Raw genomic sequence first — 16,893 nt, 5'->3', positions numbered from 1 at the left:
ACCGCCGCCCTCGCCGCCCCCGCCGCCCGTACGCCCGCTCGTACCCCCCCCACACACACTACACACACATGTACGTACACACATACACACACAATACTGCACACACACACAATTTTTTTTACTTATTTTCTGTTTGCTATTGTTTAGATTAATGTTAGATGCATTTCGTAGATAAGAATGTTAAAATGTTAATGTTAGATGAATTAGAACTAGTTTATTTTTAGTAAGCAAATTTAGGTATATGAGATTATTTGAACTAGTTGAATTAATATAACTAGTTTATTTTTAGTAAATGCTTAGTTAAACTAGTTGAATTAATATAACTAGTTTATTTTTAGTAAGAAAATTTAGGCATATGAGATTATTTGAACTAGTTGAATTAATATAACTAGTTTATTTTTAGTAAATGCTTAGCTGAACTAATTGAATTAATATAACTAGTTTATTTTTAGTAAGAAAATTTAAGTATATGAGATTATTTGAACTAGTTGAATTAATATAACTAGTTTATTTTTAGTAAATGCTTATTTGAATTAGTTGAATTAACAGAACTAGTTGAATTAATAGAACTAGTTGAATTAATTGAATTAATTGAATTAGTAAGTGTTTAATATTTCGCCTATATGAACATAGGAAATGTCGTCTGACGACGAAAAAGATTTCATTATATGCGAATACTGTGAAGACCAGCGCGACCTATGCGACAGAAATTTCCTTGTTGATGATAGACGATTCAGCATCAAGCTGGATGAGACCTTCGAATTCGATACCGTAAGTCAGAACGACAAGTCTGTTTTCGTAATTAAGCATGACTTATATATGCTTCATTTGCTTCAATTTATAATTTTTAATTTTCACTATTCTACTAGCGCATCCCCTGCCATGCAAGATTTTTTTGTCTTGGATAAGATATGTTTCAATGCTATGGAAACTATGGAGGTAAAGAGAGTTACCTGAAAACTGAGCATGGTTATACTTTCAACGTCAAAGTATACAATGCAAACACGTACACCTATTTTGAATGCAAAAATTGGCAAGCACTATGCAAAGCTTATCCATTTGAGCCTGATATGGTTATCACCTTTGATATTCGTCCCAAAGATGATATTGAAGGTAATAGAGACATTTGGGTCGATGTGTAGACGCCTCCAGTTCTACCATTATGTGAGTTCTTCTCAACTATATTTTTGTCTTTGATATTGCTTATTCAAAAATAATTGACAACTAATTTCTATTGACAGCTTATTTCCATTCAAGCAAACATGTCCGGCGCTTGGTAGACAGGACCTACTACTGTCCCGGAGCTGAACTAAACTACGAGGAGATAAGTCATTATGTTTCATGGCTTGAAGATCTTCATACTGTCAAGAAAAATTTTCTTCCTGCACTTAGAAATATTAGTACTCAAAACGTGCGACCAATAGTGATCGTATTGAACTACGGTCACATCTATTTAGGAATGATGGTAATATTTTTACTATTTGTCCTCAGTGCATCTTTTGCATACATAATTTTTTTGCTAAACTTTCATTGCTAAGTGTATTAATTAAGTACTATACGATGTTCTTCAACAGGGACTCCCGATGACAGTTGTGCCTCAGGAGATCGAGACTAAAGGTCGCATGTCAATTGTTAGCTTACGGCCAAGATATCCTATATTGCACATGAGTTTATTCAGGATTTCTAGAAGTGATGAATATGCTTAATAGTGAAAGATTGGAGGAAAATTGTTAACGATCACAGAGAAGTACTAGGGGGCAGCAATGAGAAGCGCATCCCACAATTAGGAGACAGGATCATCTGCATGCTCCAGTATGATGAATCAGGAGAGCTATACATGTTCTATGCTATTTTACCTGAGAGAGAGCAGCAGGAGTGATTTAGCTAGTTTCATGCTCTTAGTACTTGTCCTCTCAAGTCCGTGTTCTTCGTCTTGAACTTAATCTCAAAGAGTGATTTGCTTTTGTGGTGTTATGAACGCTTATAATATCATGACCATCATATTTTGAACTCGATGATATTTTTGCTTCTGGTACAAGTGAATGTTTCTTATTTAAGCTAGTGTTGGTGGTGATTAAATAGTGGTAATCAAGTATATGCCATATCCATATATATTATACTTGATCACCTAATTAGGTGATCAAGTATAATATGGATATATGGCATATACTCTTGATCACTTAGCTAGTATATAGCTATAGGAATGCATCCAGTCGAAACTAATATGCGGTACTTTCACCTAATGATTTAACAACTCATTATAATGTAAAACAATCACTAAATTAAATTGAAAACATAAAATTAAAGGAAAAAATAAAAAAAACACCCAAACATTTAGTACCGGTTGGTGTTACCAACCGGTACTAATGTCCTACACGCACCCGGGCCTAGCTCGTGCCACGTGGTGGCACTTTAGCGCTGGTTCGTGATGAACCGGTACTAAAGGGGGAGGGGGGGGGCTTTAGTCCCCACTCTTTAGTGCCGGTTGCCGAACCGGCACTAAAGGCCGTTACGAACCGGCACTAAAGGGCGGTTCTGCACTAGTGACTATGGCTTCCCAAAGGATCCAACTGCTAAGAGGGTCCGAGCCATAACGCATTGATGTGACCATAGCGGCGACTGGACGCGAATGAGGCTGTTATGAGACTTATCTTATATAACGATATATATGGAGGAAGGATTATAAAAAGGTGGGAGTCAAGGTGGATAATATGAGCTCCACTTTTTGGCAACGAGCTTAGTCTATTTAAGCCCAAAGGATCTTCGAATACCGACTGGTCGTCCCAATCTATGGTGAATCCACATAACTACTAATCTGGCAAATACCATGTTGAATTAAATATTTCTTTCTAACCATTTCCTGCCATAATACTTCTTCATTTTCTAGATTCCACCACCACTATAATAGGTTGATATTAAACTTTCCATGTTATGAATGCCAAGCCCCCTTTTTTTCTTTGGTCTACATACAAGTGATATAATAGACCATCACATCATGTGGTATTCTTTTTCCTGGTACCACTTCCGTGCCAAAAATAAAAATATTTTAATAGATTTATCACTCTAACCCTTGGTGATAGACTGGTGTACATAGAAAAGTGATAGACTAGTATGCTAGTTATGCATGCTTTGGTGCTGGTTACTCTACCACCAAGGGTTAGAGTTCCAGATTCCTAGCCATCCAATCTTTTGTACTCCCTCCGTCCCATAATATAAAAATGTTTTTGACACTACACTCCGTCCCATAATATAAGAGCGTTTTTGACACTATATGTAGTATCAAAAACGCTCTTATATTATGGGACGGAGGGAGTACATCAGATTCCTAGCCATCCAATCTTTCGTACATTTTCCTCATTACGTACCCAGCCAATCACATGCAACCTGCTACCACCCACACGCACACCTAAATATCTGATAGGCCAATACCCCAATTGATAGTTGAAAAATATCAACATACATTGGCTTCACTTTATATCAAAGCCTCACTTTTTTAAAATTGTTTTTTAAACCCGACATTTGCTCAAACTGGTATAGAAGCAGTTTTAAATTCCTAGCCTTTAATATCATATTAAATGAACAATATTGTGTCATAAACATATTGAAAAAACGGCCATCCCTTTATCAATCAGATGAGGATTTAAACCAATATTTTTAGAGCATTTAAACCAACAATTTGACCGCCATTATGAGCGTGTTGAACTATCCTTTGCAAACAGTTAGCATCAATGTTAAAGAAGGAAAGGGGAGAGTAGTGCTCTTTGCCTCACACCTTTGAAACTCCCAAATTTTCTCTCAACTACATCATTAACTTGTACTTCTCACGGTGCCCGTTTTTACTCTTGCTGGGCTCGCGCAGGGGCACATAAATTACAGACATGAGAGGGGTGTCTCTGCAAAATCTCTGGTGCCAAGTGGCCGTGCCTGATTGGGTGTTTTTTTTTTACCGGAGCTGCAAGTTAGTGGATGGTGGAGTCAACTTCTTACAAGTTCATGGACTAAATCATCACCGACCGCGGAAGTTTATGGACCCCCGGTGCTTTTACCTCTGGATGTTAGGTGTCCTTCCCTTAACCATTACCTCAAACCAGTTCATCCAGGTCTCATTAAATCCTTTCTTTTTAGAATACTCCCTTCATTTTTAAATACTTGTCTTTCTAGACATTTCAAATGACTACTACATACGGATGTATGTAGACATATTTTAGAGTGTAGATTCACTCATTTTGCTCCGTATGTAGTCACTTGTTGAAATGCCTAGAAAGACAAGTATTTAGGAACGGAGGGAGTATATGGAAAAGAGAATCCCAGTTCACTTTGTCATAAGCCTTTTCAAGGAAATACAGAGATAGTTGATCTTTGTAATTCAGATGGTACCATTTCTACTACTTGAGTAATAGTACAAGTTTTAGCGTGCACAGACATGAATACAGACCAAGTTGGCCGTGTATAGGCCGTGTCCAAGGCTGCTGCGCTGCGCTTGCGCCGGAGGTCGCCGATGAAGCTTCTCCGCCTAGGTCCGGATCCTAACAGAAACCATTGGATCCTAACGAAAACAACCCAACACCTGGGCTCACGCCGTCGTCGTGACGCTTCCGCCTATTAAAGGTGACCGCCGCCGCCGCCGTCCACAGCCCACTCCACCACGACAGGAACCGCAAGGGAAATGTCAACCAGCACGTTTGCAACCTCGGCCCGCGCGCTCCAGCACATCATTTCAACAGCCGGTGCCTCCCGCAGAGCGGCCACGAGCCCTCGCCGTCCGTCGTCTCTAGGCTTCGCCGGCCGAGGAGGCGCGCTGCTGCAGGTTCCGAGCGTCCTTATTAGGTCCTCCCGCTGCAAGCTGGACGTCTCCGCGGCGGCCGTCTACATGGTGAAGCTGGTGACCCCGGGAGGGCGGGAGTACGAGCTCGAGGCGCCGGACGACGCCTACATCCTCGACACGGCCGAGAGCGCCGGCGTGGAGCTGCCGTGCGCGTGCCGCGCCGGGGCGTGCTACAAATGCGCCGGCAAGGTTGAGGCCGGCACGGTCCACCGGGCGGACGGCTCGCTCCTCCACGGCAGGCTGCAGGAGGAAGGCTACGTGCTCATCTGCGTGTCGTGCCCCAGGTCCGACTGCGTCATACATACCCACAAGGAGGACGACCTTTGGTGACAGCCACTGGCGATAGATTGTTAGGCTCCATCTTTGGTGCTTGAACCAGCAAAATAAATCTAATCTAATCTCTACCTCTCTATCTCTACCTCTCTACCTCTCTATCTCTACCTCTCTATCTCTATCTCTATCTCTACCTCTCTACCTACTAATAAACCAGCGATTGCTTCTGGTCGTCCGTCATCGGGCTTTTTTGCAAAACAGTACCCCCGTTTCTGATAAATTGACCCGCAGTCCTACTTAAAGTGTGGATAACGTTTCGTTTTTTTGCAAAAAAAAAACCTGCCACCACAGCCCGTACGAGAACACAAGGGTTACCTCCGCCGCCGCGCCCCATCCCTCCACCGCCGCGCCCCCGTCCCTCTGCTCGCCGCCGCGCGCCCCGTCCCTATGCTAGCCGCCTCGACCCATCCCTCCACCGCCGCGCCCCCGTCCATCCTCTCCTCGGTGCCCGTCCTCGCTCCACCGTTGCCGAATCTGGACGAGATCGGGAGAATCCGCCGGATCTCGCGGAGCTGCTCGTTGTCCATGCGGGGAGGACGAACGAGCTGCTCGTCGGACATGCAGGGAGCACGGACGAGCTGCTCATCGGCGTCCGTCCCACAGCCCCGCTGAAGACGGCGCCCAGCCCCCTCGACAACGCACTCTTCCTACTTGCCGCCCGGTATACCTCCCCTACTCGCCGGCCCCTGGATCCCACTCCCCCTAGGCAAACATAGTGTTTGATGAAATTTGACTATAGAATTGTTTTCTATACTGCTATCGTGCTACGTCGTCAATGCAGGGTGTGTAGAAGATGTTGTCCTGGGTCTGTAGAGGATGCGGTGCGTGGCTGCTTTTGTGTATGCATATATGTTAATTGGTGTGTGTGTGTGTGTGTGTGTGTGCGTGCAGGGTGCAAACAGCGACGGCGAGTAGGCGGCAAGTATACTGCACCGAGAAGCGATACAGGGGCATGAAGCAAGCGAGTAGGAATGCGCGGCGACCTGCTACTACACTAATAGTAGCCTTGACGGAGTACCCGGGCCAGCTCGACAGGGCATGCCGCCCGCTGGTAGACACTTGGTTGTGTGAGATGGAGATGAACCCCGGGTCGTCGCCTCTGCCGCCTGGACAAAGCTCCACCGATGCTGGGGATGAACCCTGCGTCTGTGATGGTGATGACGCTCTCCATCTACTTTCTCCAGTGGCTATAAGTGAGTAAAGATCACATCGTGGATGTGTTTTTCTTCAGAGATGTGACCCTGTTATTGTTGGCTGTCGAATTTGCGATGTAATCCGTCCCTATGGCGGTGTATTAACCACTTCGCCCTCCCGCACAATGAGCAGAACAGAGCAGCGGCTGAAATTTACCCATTGATTTCTTGGAGTGATTCAAACCTAGGAAGCCTGCTACTTGTGCAAGCGACAGGGTAACAAGTTTCAGTTTTCTTATTGATGCACCTCAATTTGCAAGGTTAGAACAATGTCAGTTTACTTTATATTGGTTTTCTAATTTCTACATATTCCCTCAAGCAAATCTAATTATATAGGTAGTACGGAAAGCATGAAAATTATGTAACTATTTGGGTGTACTCATGTCAGATTGAGGAGAAAGAATTATTTTATTCACCATCCTATTTTTTATCTATAATGATGATCACTTTTTCCATCTTGTGATCTTCTTTGTGCCAGTTGTGCGAATACTTTGTTTGCACCTTAGTGGGACTGAAATCTTCCTGATACCATGAGTCATGGTAGTAGGCTGCTACGGCAAAAAACTGGTAAGCCCCCTAAGGGAAGAAATTTGAAGAAAGTCTCATCCTGCTTACCATGTTTCATCTTAAAATTTTGGCTTGATTTTTTTCTTCTGTGTAACCTATATCTCTGCATGGTTACTTTCTCTAGACATGCTTTAGCTGCAGCATTGGTCAAGTGGCTTGAACACAACTCACATGAGTCATTGCCAAATGGCCCTTTTCTGAAATTCATTCTCTTATGCACTGAAAGAGGAGTTACACCATGACAGTATGTATACATACAGATGCAGGCAATGGAGAAACTCATGCAGATGATGACTGAAGAATTTTTCATGAATTTTCCAACCTGAATTGGCTACAGAGGTTGGGAAAAGAGGAGTCCAGGCTCTAATGAACATAGGTTCTTTCGCAGGTGACTAACAGTTGGCACCTCTATCTTTACATTACATTAGGCCAGCGCTACAAAGCCTATATATGCCTCTGCCTACCTGCTCAATGGACGATCCGATCACAAAAAAGTGAATAAAAATACTCATCAGTTTGTCAAAATACATGTTAGTTATCTTAGGAACGAGTATAGCTATCACCAGAGTACATGCAGATATTTCATTTTTTCTATGAAGCAAACTTATGTTATGATTATCACATTTCGATCTTGGAGTAATGATTGACAAAACTAGATGGTTACTGCAGTCTGCACCAGTCCAGTATTTCTTATTACAAGTTTGAGCTCCATAGGGATAATCTGATTAGTGTATCACAAGCTTGATGTTTCTAATTGTGCAAATTCTGTAGTTATTTTAGTGTTTTGCAGAATGCATAGATTTTCCATAACAGAAAGAAGTGGATGTATAACTTGATTTGGCTTTATTATTTGGTGCCAGTTGGCTTTGGAAATCCCAGTTTCTTCAGTATTGTAACTCTCTGTCAAATCGTCAAATTAAACTGATCTTTCTATTTGGACAACTTGTAATTTGTAATATTATGATTTTCCTTTTCAGAAACCAATTCAACTAGACCAGGACTATGTTTATTAGTCCTCCAGTGTTTGTTGGAATGAGATGACACATGGTATGCCAGCTAACAAGCAACTGAAGCAAGACGATTTTTGTAATTTCTTGGAAAGAATGAGCCCCTGAACCCAGGATGGCGAAGGATCCAATATGTCAGGACCAGTGAGGGAATTGCAGAGCTTCATATTCAGTTTATTTTAGGTCCTTGCCTACTTCAAGTGCCTAGATTACAGGAAACATGTTTTTTCAAGTGTCTACTTCAAGTAAGTTTCTTATAGAAGTAGTCAGTTTGATTCCTTCAAAATAGTTGTTGCCTGATAATTTGTGTATGACTAGATAGTAGTACCTCAAATTTGCTTCAGCTTCTTAAAACAGAGTAATTTTGTAAATCCTAACAGAACTCTATCAGTCTGAACCAATTTCTTGTAAATCTGCAATACAACATAGCCTCATCCGATCCAATCATTGGTTTCAGATCAATACATCCTTGTGCATTCCTATAAGATCAATAAAATTCAGTTTGATTGTGTCAAAAACTTGCTGCTTGACAATCTATATGACTAGATAGCAATACCTTAAAATTGCTTTTGGTTTTAAACTGAACTGAACTCAGTTGGGGCTGAACTGAACTCAGTTTGGTTCTACAAAATATAGGGTTGTATTCATTCTATAAAAACTGAACTGAAGCTAAACGTTTGGTGGGCAAAATAATTTGATGGACTGTAGTTTCTTTGAATTTTTTTGTTAACTCTAAACTGGACTCAACTCAGTTTGATTCTGTAAAAAAGATTGTGACAGACTTATATATATGCAGCAGTCTTTCGCCAACACTCAAATTAGATGGGCATGATATTTAAAAGAAATCGACATACTGTAGTTTATGAGAATTTGGCAAGAAACTCGGAACCGATGGACTTGACTTGTGAAAAAATGTAATCAATGGACGACTACAGTTTATATCAAACACAGAATCGATGGACTTTCGCAATGCAGGCTTGCCCTTACCATTTACCAGGTGGCGACTTGCCGGAGGAGCCGGTGGTGCTGCTGCGACCTTCTCTGGGCAATGGTCAATGATGCAAGCTAAAACCGGGGATGGGATAGCGGCTCCGGGCGACAATCAGAGGCGAGGCAGCACTGCAGACCGAGGACAAAGTGCTGCACCAGGGCGACGGCGCGGGGCGAGGAAGAAGCGGCGGATGGGGCTGCGCATAGGGGAGTTGGGGCGACGGCTCGGTTTAGCGCACGGGATCGTATTAACTCTGTTTTCTCCTAGGTACCTGCGCTGGTATAGTTTCTCCGTGGGGTTACCAAACGATTCTCTCTCCTCCTTGATTAAGATGTTACATCAGTTTTCTGCTTACATGGCAGGCTTAGCATCCGTCCAGGGTGGAGCACTGGGAGCAGCCTTATAGAAGTAATGCAATATATTCTCTCTTATGCCTACTTGAAATACTGTTGTGGGTTTGTACTTTGCCTCTCATATTGCAAGGATAACACATTGTATGCCAATTCTCTTAACTGTAGTAAGGATGAAGCAGGAAAGTGTGCTGGACCTTCTAACATGAATATTGTACATGTACGAGCTACGAGCCACTATTTTTTATCATATGGATTGTAAATGTAGTGACACCGAAGTTTGTAACATATCCTTAAATTTCTTTATTGTAACATTATGTTAACTAAAAATCTGGTAGCCGTGACCTTGATATTCCCTGTAGAGCCAGCAAAAAGTAGAATAAAAAGTTTCATTACAATTGATGATTGAATGTCAAATGGCAGTGATTTTATATCAATGTGTGGGAGGTTGATGAAAGATTGCGTGCAGAGTATACCAATGAAAAACATCATTTATTTAGATGAGCTATTACCAAAGCAGATATACTATATTTCTAGCTAAGTTAGCATTGCTAAAATATTTCACTGGGCGGCAACATACATATAAGCCTATTCTGAAATGTCCGAAAATATTGAAGCTTCAGCACGGTGCTCCAACACCTGTGGAGGAGCTGCACCGTTTTGGACGTGTTGGTCAACTTCTGTTGCTTGAGGGGTTGATCATGAGCATAGCATAGGCCGATGGCGGGGAGGTGGTCTGTGTCGGGGAAGAGGGCGACGCTGGGGAGGGGGCCAATGATGTGGAAGAGGGTGATGAAGGGAGGAGGATGTCGGTAGGAGAGGGAGGCAATGGCGTGGTGGCGAGCTAAATAGAGTGAGGTGGAGGGTTGGTGGTTTGGCGATGGCGAGCTTGTGAGAAGGGAACAATGGCGGCGTCATGAATAGCGCTTCGACTGGGTTCATCAGAAGGGGAATTCAGAACTAAGATATGCCACTTGGCGATGCAATTCTCATCGTAAATATATTAAGCTATGTGATTCGACTTCACAAAGCTAAGCTTCGGCAACTTCACCAAATTATACTATGAGAGGCCTCCGATCCACGTAGTTGGTGAAGCACGGAGTTGAAGGAGATCCGAACAATCCCTGAACTAAAATTCTGCTGTTGGACATCAACATATCAAACTGAAACAAGACAGATTGATGAGCCTACCCTACCGGTGGTTGAATAATTGTAGGTCTTAGTGTCACCTCATGATACTATCCATGCTTTCTATCCTAAGAAGCCATTCGTTTAACTGCACTGTCACCCGTAGCAACGCACGGGCCTTTTTGCTAGTTACTAATAAAGCAGCTAATGCTTCTGGTCGTCCGTCGTTAGCAATTTTACAGAAAACCCCTTTATCTTTCCGGGAATCAACCCGCCGTCCAAAGCGAACCGGTATGAAGGGGAAAAAACGCAGGCACGTTCTGCCTCCCGGCGCTCCGCCCCGCCCCACCAACCTCCTGCGACGCCCCACGCGCCGCCGGCCGCCTCCTGCCTCTCACCTCCTTCCCCGCCCCGCCCAGCACCGCCTCACCGCGCGCCGCCGGCTGGCTCCTGCCTCGCCAGGGTAAAAAAAAGGGGTCGCCTGCATCCTCCCAACCGCATGCCTGCGCTCGCCTCGCCCCCACGGCTTCACTCTCTTGGCACCGGCGGCAGGCCATCCTGCCACCCGACTCGCCTAGCCTGCACGGAGGCGGCCGATGGAAGTTCGATCTCCCCTTCCCCCTCACCCGCCATCTATGACCACCATCCTCACCGCCCCCTCCCTTACCTCAGCCCGATCTAGACGCCTAACCCCTCTCAACCCTCTCTGAGCACAACGTGTTCCGTCGGCGGCAACAGCGCCTCCTTCTGGCCGGATCAAGGCGTGGAGACCCATGCTCCCCTCATCTGGTTGGACACAGCTGAGCACATATGTTCCCTGCCTTTCTGCTACATGTACGAACTGAAGCTTATTGTGTACACTTTGGTTGCTTTTTTTAGAGAGAAAACACTCTGGTGGTTGCAGGTAGAATCAGAAATCAAAGTCCACAGAGATGCATATGTCATGGGCGAATGCATGATGTAATAGAATCCAGAGGACCTTCAGACTAGGTTCTCTGCTGGGGTGAAGGGTGTGAAGTGTTGTGCCGAGATGCAGATTCAGAGCCTTTTTTCTTTCCAATTTGTACATGCTCGGCAATCCAGAACTGGTTTTACTTTTCCTTAAAGAAACTGATTTAACTTTTTGCTGTCTCCTAGAGGGCGCTGAATCAGGCTGATGTGCGCTTGGCCAAACGAAGGAGCAGACAATCACTCAGAAGAAATTCATCCGAGCTCTCAAGTTGAAGTCAAACTGGCCAGCTACGTTTCAAAGGTAACATCTACTCCCTCTGTCTCAAAGTATAAGATTTTTTGGTCGAGATATATACTGAGATAGAGGGAGTATATAATACAGTAAGTAAGATGATAGTTTGATGTGTAGACAGGAAGAAATCACACACAATAGATGCAGCTGGTATTTTGGAAATAAAGGCAGAGGTTTAAATTCAGAACTGGGACTAATTGGTTTGTAATTTATACATGTCCCCAACATGAATACTGCAGTCTTTGTCATAAGATTTCCAATGGTACTGATTTTTTTGAATTATAATCTTTTAAAAGTAGAGCAAGAACAGGATGTTGTCTATCAGTTTTAACCAAGTGCAGAATTTCGTTTGGCATCAATATATCTATTTCGATATAGAAAGAATTTGAGGATCATCATGTTTCCATTATGAGACGTGGCTCAGCATAATTGCATCCACAATGCCAAGCCCACCGAGTTCACTAAAAGCTATAAGCAGGAGATCACAATGATGCATATCGCCGTCACATTCAGACCCAAATATCTAGGAGCTGCGGTCTGGACATCATTAACAGGACAGGGCAAAGTCAAGCCTCAGGGGTGGTGGCGACAGCAATGTGGCCTGCAGGCTATGGGTCTAGCAGCGCGTGGCAGGCAGTAGTGCGCGTGCCCAGTGCTCGCGGCGGCTGGGATAATGAAGTACTGGATCTGCGGTGAACGGCCATCCGCAAGATCTACATCATCATCTTTTGGTCAGTTCACCATGAAAGCCATTCTGTGATATGCGGTTGTTCCAATATTATGTTTTCTGATTATTTGCACATAGGACTATTAGTGCTGCTGCTACAACTGAAGCCTAGAAATTTCTACTTACCATGCACGACCAACTATGGTGCCAAGAGTTGACATCTAGCTTGCACACATTAGCAGTAATTTCTACACATGTTTGAAACTGTCTTATTGGGATAAAATAAACGTATTTTCCACGGGTTTTAAAACTGAGTGATTCACGGTTTCCAGTGTGATTGTTTGAGGTCTGTTAGTAACTTTTTCTTAAGTGTGCTTACTGTCTATTTAACACTGGGTGTCCCCTAATCTTCATTTTAGCTGCTCCCCTCAGAGACATGTCACGTCTATAAAGGTTCAAGGTTTTTGAGTCGCGACTTGGCGAGTCGCCGCGAGCCCTGCGGCTCAGCGTATAGTCGACGAAAGTCGTTGTATAGTTGCCCTAAGTCGCTGTATAGTCGCGAGTCGCCCTGATTTTTGGAAAACGACTTAGCGATTAGTCGGCGATTAGTCGGCGACTAATCAGCGACTCAAAAACCATGTAAAGGTTATTAAAGTTTGACATGGATTTCTTTTCATAAATGGGTGATCTACTCTACTCCGCTGCACCTTATGTTCTCTTGTATTATCATGAGATTTTGCTGGATGTCACTCCAATTGCTAAATCTGGAGATAACTATTTTACACATATTGTCTACCCAGATAAACAAGATTTATGAGATCCCTGCATTTTTGTTGTGGCACAGAACCACGGAGCGTTTCTTCGGTGTATCACCCCTCCACATCTTAATAAGAACTCATGTGAAGGTTAGCGCAACCTCCCTGAAACTTACATTCACACCACATTCTCAACTGAGATGATGCCATAGATCTTTTTATGTTATATGTGGATGAACAACAAACAGATTAAGTCTTGTTCACGTCCGTCCTCATGTATACATGCAGTTTCTATTCTAGGATTTCATCTCTGCACTCCATTCTGCATCCTGAATATTCAGAGTCTCGAGTTTGCACAACATTGAGTCTCAATTTTGAATAAATGAATATGTCAAGGATAGGTTGAATAGGTCTGTATGTCTTAACCATGCTATTAGATTTTTTGGTATGGATGACACGCTGTCTTAATCTTCGGTGATTGAATTCATTGCTCGATGCACTGACACCAGTCTCATGTTTAGGCTGTTTGTGCTTATTTGGGCATGATCAATGTACAGTGAAAGTTTTAAGTCCAACAATCCACCTTCAAAAACATCTAGGAAGAAGCTAAAGCATACTTAAATGTAATGGAGAAATCTTCAAAGCAGTATGCTATCCTTTTGTGATGGTATAATTTACAGGGTTGATCCAGGCAAAACAATCTGTCTAATATTTGTTTTCCTTTCATTCATTTTTTCATACAAGGTGATAACACAGAGTCATCCTCAAGGCGACAAACCTTACATTTTCTGTATTGTCATTACATAAAACTAAAACCTTCACGAGCGCACTGATGCTCTTCCTAACGCCCAGCCGCAGCAAGTGTACATGAAACTTCGCACTTTACAGTTTACATACATACTTGCAGTCGTTGGGTTAAAACCCATCTATACATTGTTTTATGTGTTACATATGTTGTCTCCCTACCTTATATGGATATAAATACCAAGGCAAAACTAACCTTATATGAATAAATACTAGGGCCAGCACATTTTTCCTTATGGGTTCCCAGTCAATTCTATGTCATTTCTGAATTTGCCGACTCAAGGAGAAAGAATCTCCACTGTGAGAAGTGCTCTATTGGTTTGGATGTACAATTCTGAATTTTCAGATATGGTGTGAGGTGTGACATCATCATGAAATACTAGCGCATCTATACAGGATCAAACATAAAGACAACTGTGAAATTGGTGTGTTTTACTTTTGTTTTGAGGGGATTTGTTGTATAATGGAAAAAGGGCACTACTAATACAACCAAAATCAGCATGAGACCAGATGCTTATACCAAAAAATTCAATTTAGTGAGCATAATTGAATCTTCTCTCCCGTTGCAACGCACGGGCATTTTTGCTAGTAAATCTAAAATGCTGTGCTGCTTAGCTTCCACGCCAAGAAAAAGAAGAAGATAAAAAGCCATGCTGGCTAGCTTTGTCAAACTTCGAAGATAATATTAAAAAGGGCGTGGCTAGATCTCAGTTGAGACTTAACCAAGTCCCATTCAGTTGACATAACATATAAAAAAGAAAGAAAAAATTGCACGAATCTTCGTGTAAGATTTCATGAATATAGCATCGACTGATACTTGGTTAAGTCTTAGTCGACTAAGATTTAATAATTTTGTATTAAAAAACAGCAAAGCGTCCGATGAGAACACATGCAATGCAGTAGACACGAAAGATACATGTGTAGGGGTTGAAGCTTTGTTGATCTATTATTCAATTCTCACATGACATACATTTTATCCGAAAATACTGTAGGAGTTTAGGCCCCGGCCTCTACATGCAAAAGGTAAAAAGAAAAGTATCGTATACGAATAGTAGAGCATAAAAGGGAAAACATTTATTAGCCAATGCGTAGACTAGATTGCCATTCATGGTTGCTGAATATCTCCTAGACCACTTGCTCCAAGCGAAGAGACATAGCCTATATCATGGTCCTTCAACCTGGGGAGCGTAGACCAACTACGGAGCTAGCGTATATATAAGTTCATAACAAATAAGCTTCTCAACACTCCATGTAGCCATGAAACACATAGCCCGGCCCTGTCGTGAAGTCTTCATTTGCGGGTATTGAGCCGTTCGGAGAAGTCGGAGCAGTCACCGCCCACAATGTCATCCACTAGTCAAGTTTGCATGATATGTACTCCCAGCTATCATTAATCTTATAGCAAGTCTTTTCAACATGTGTGAGTAGGAGGTCTGGATCCCAACAGTTAATGTCATGCTCATCTCACTCCTGCAGGATTTCGGTTTGTTGATTGCATCATAGGAAAACAAATAATTCTTTAAAAGAGGTTTGAGTGGATGCTAGATATCCTATGGTAAGTAGTACAAAGAAATTCTTAGGAAAAACCTATAGGATTTCCTATGAATCAAACGATCAATGCAAGAAATTTTTCTAAGGATTCCAATCCTCCAAAATTCCTATGAAATCCTTTGACTCAAATGAGCCCTAAATCTCTTCTCTCAAGCTAAGGAGTACACAAGGATTTCGCCCTAAGATTACTGCGAGACGAATACATATAATGCAGTTAAGCACACACTGGATTGTTGCCAGTTTGTGTGGAAGCCTTGAACTTACATATCGTGGGGGTGATCTAGTTTCAACCGACGAAAAGAAGCATAGGATGCGACGACGTGCTGGTGTGCTCATGTATATAAGCTTGATTTATTCCGAGCAAAGCTTCCGATCTATTAATCAACATCATGGCAGTACAATGAACACAGAAAAAAAATAGAAATTACATCTATGTCCGTAGGCCACCCAACGACGCCTACAGATAATGAAGTGAGCCGAAGGCATGTCACCGTCATCGTCCTCTTTCACTTAGGCCGGAAAAACCTTGTTGTAGTAGATAAACGGGAATTAATTATGCTACGGCGGCAAAGAACCAACGCACCAGAACAACAACCGTCGCTAGAGAAGCGTAGATTGGAAGTCCAACTTGTAGACACACGCACGCAGACGAGTGAAGACCGGATCCAAGCAGAACCACCAAAGATAAACACCAACTGAATCCCGCAAGATCCGCCGAAGACATACCTCCACACACCCTCTAACGATGCGAGATGCACCGCCGGGGTGGGGGCTAGGCAGGGAGAACATTATTCCATCTTCACGGAGTTGCCGCTACCTTGCTTTCTTGAGCATGACACAAACCCTAAAGAAACTAAAAAAAAACACCTAAATACAGGGCAGGATCCCTCCCACCGGAAAGGGCCGAAATCCACCGTGCCTCCATGGCCCTAAGGCCAGAGGAGACAAAGCAGATGGGCTGTAGTGGCGGCGGGGGGCGTGGAATCCTTAGTCGACAAGGGAGTCTCTTGTGGAGGAGGGAAAACGTTTATGCACCACACTCTCGTATATAAGCTTGTTTGTTTGTACTTGATTTAGTCATGCCATATGCCCATACTCCCACATAGTATTTGATTTGTCTCTCTGATTCAAAATTTTAGCATCTTGTCCACAAAGAGGGTGAGTTACAAAGTGAGTGGTGTGCGGATACTTAGTCCCGCTCAGTTTGTCATCTAATCTCACATCACGTACATGCAATGTGGAAACAATTAGCCATGATCAACAGATCAAAGAAGAAGAAGAAATTTTAGAAAAGACAAAGCCAAAGGAAGGACTAAGAACCAAAGGGGTCCAAGTCAAGAATATGACCAAATAACTACAGAAACTCATCACGGAGGAGATACGAGATGGATAACTCATCGTGGACTACAACCCCCCCTCCCCCCCCCCTCTCGCCAGTACCCAAATACACTCCTCACCTACCACAACTAAGGTTAGCTC

General features: G+C 43.0%; 1 protein-coding gene and 1 long non-coding RNA gene across 5 annotated transcripts; both read left to right on the top strand.

Annotated features, from left to right (window-relative positions):
- The first annotated feature begins 4,666 nt into the window (after nt 1–4,666).
- LOC119306694 (ferredoxin, root R-B1-like) lies at nt 4,667–5,229 on the top strand. Its single transcript, XM_037582853.1, has one exon. The coding sequence runs from the start codon at nt 4,667–4,669 to the stop codon at nt 5,153–5,155; it is 489 nt and encodes a 162-aa protein (XP_037438750.1). The 3' UTR covers nt 5,156–5,229.
- Nucleotides 5,230–5,488: 259 nt separating this feature from the next.
- LOC119312706 lies at nt 5,489–9,519 on the top strand. 4 transcript variants are annotated; one of them, XR_005151416.1, is made up of 7 exons: nt 5,489–5,819; nt 6,050–6,351; nt 6,485–6,611; nt 6,830–6,918; nt 7,179–7,306; nt 7,896–9,183; nt 9,279–9,519. It is a non-coding gene; the product is annotated as an uncharacterized LOC119312706 (long non-coding RNA). The 4 variants fall into 4 exon arrangements; XR_005151415.1 differs by having other exon boundaries at nt 5,491–5,819; nt 7,896–8,170; nt 8,901–9,519; XR_005151414.1 differs by having other exon boundaries at nt 7,896–9,519.
- The last annotated feature ends 7,374 nt before the right edge of the window (nt 9,520–16,893 follow it).

The sequence above is a fragment of the Triticum dicoccoides genome, chromosome 5B (assembly GCF_002162155.2).
Source record: "Triticum dicoccoides isolate Atlit2015 ecotype Zavitan chromosome 5B, WEW_v2.0, whole genome shotgun sequence".
NCBI classification, from domain to species: Eukaryota; Viridiplantae; Streptophyta; class Magnoliopsida; order Poales; family Poaceae; genus Triticum; species Triticum dicoccoides.
This window is presented reverse-complemented; position numbering and strand designations above follow the sequence as displayed.

What these genes read in the sequence shown, in the direction of transcription:
- LOC119306694 (XM_037582853.1), top strand. Translation starts at nt 4,667, where the DNA reads ATGTCAACCAGCACGTTTGCAACCTCGGCCCGCGCGCTCCAGCACATC.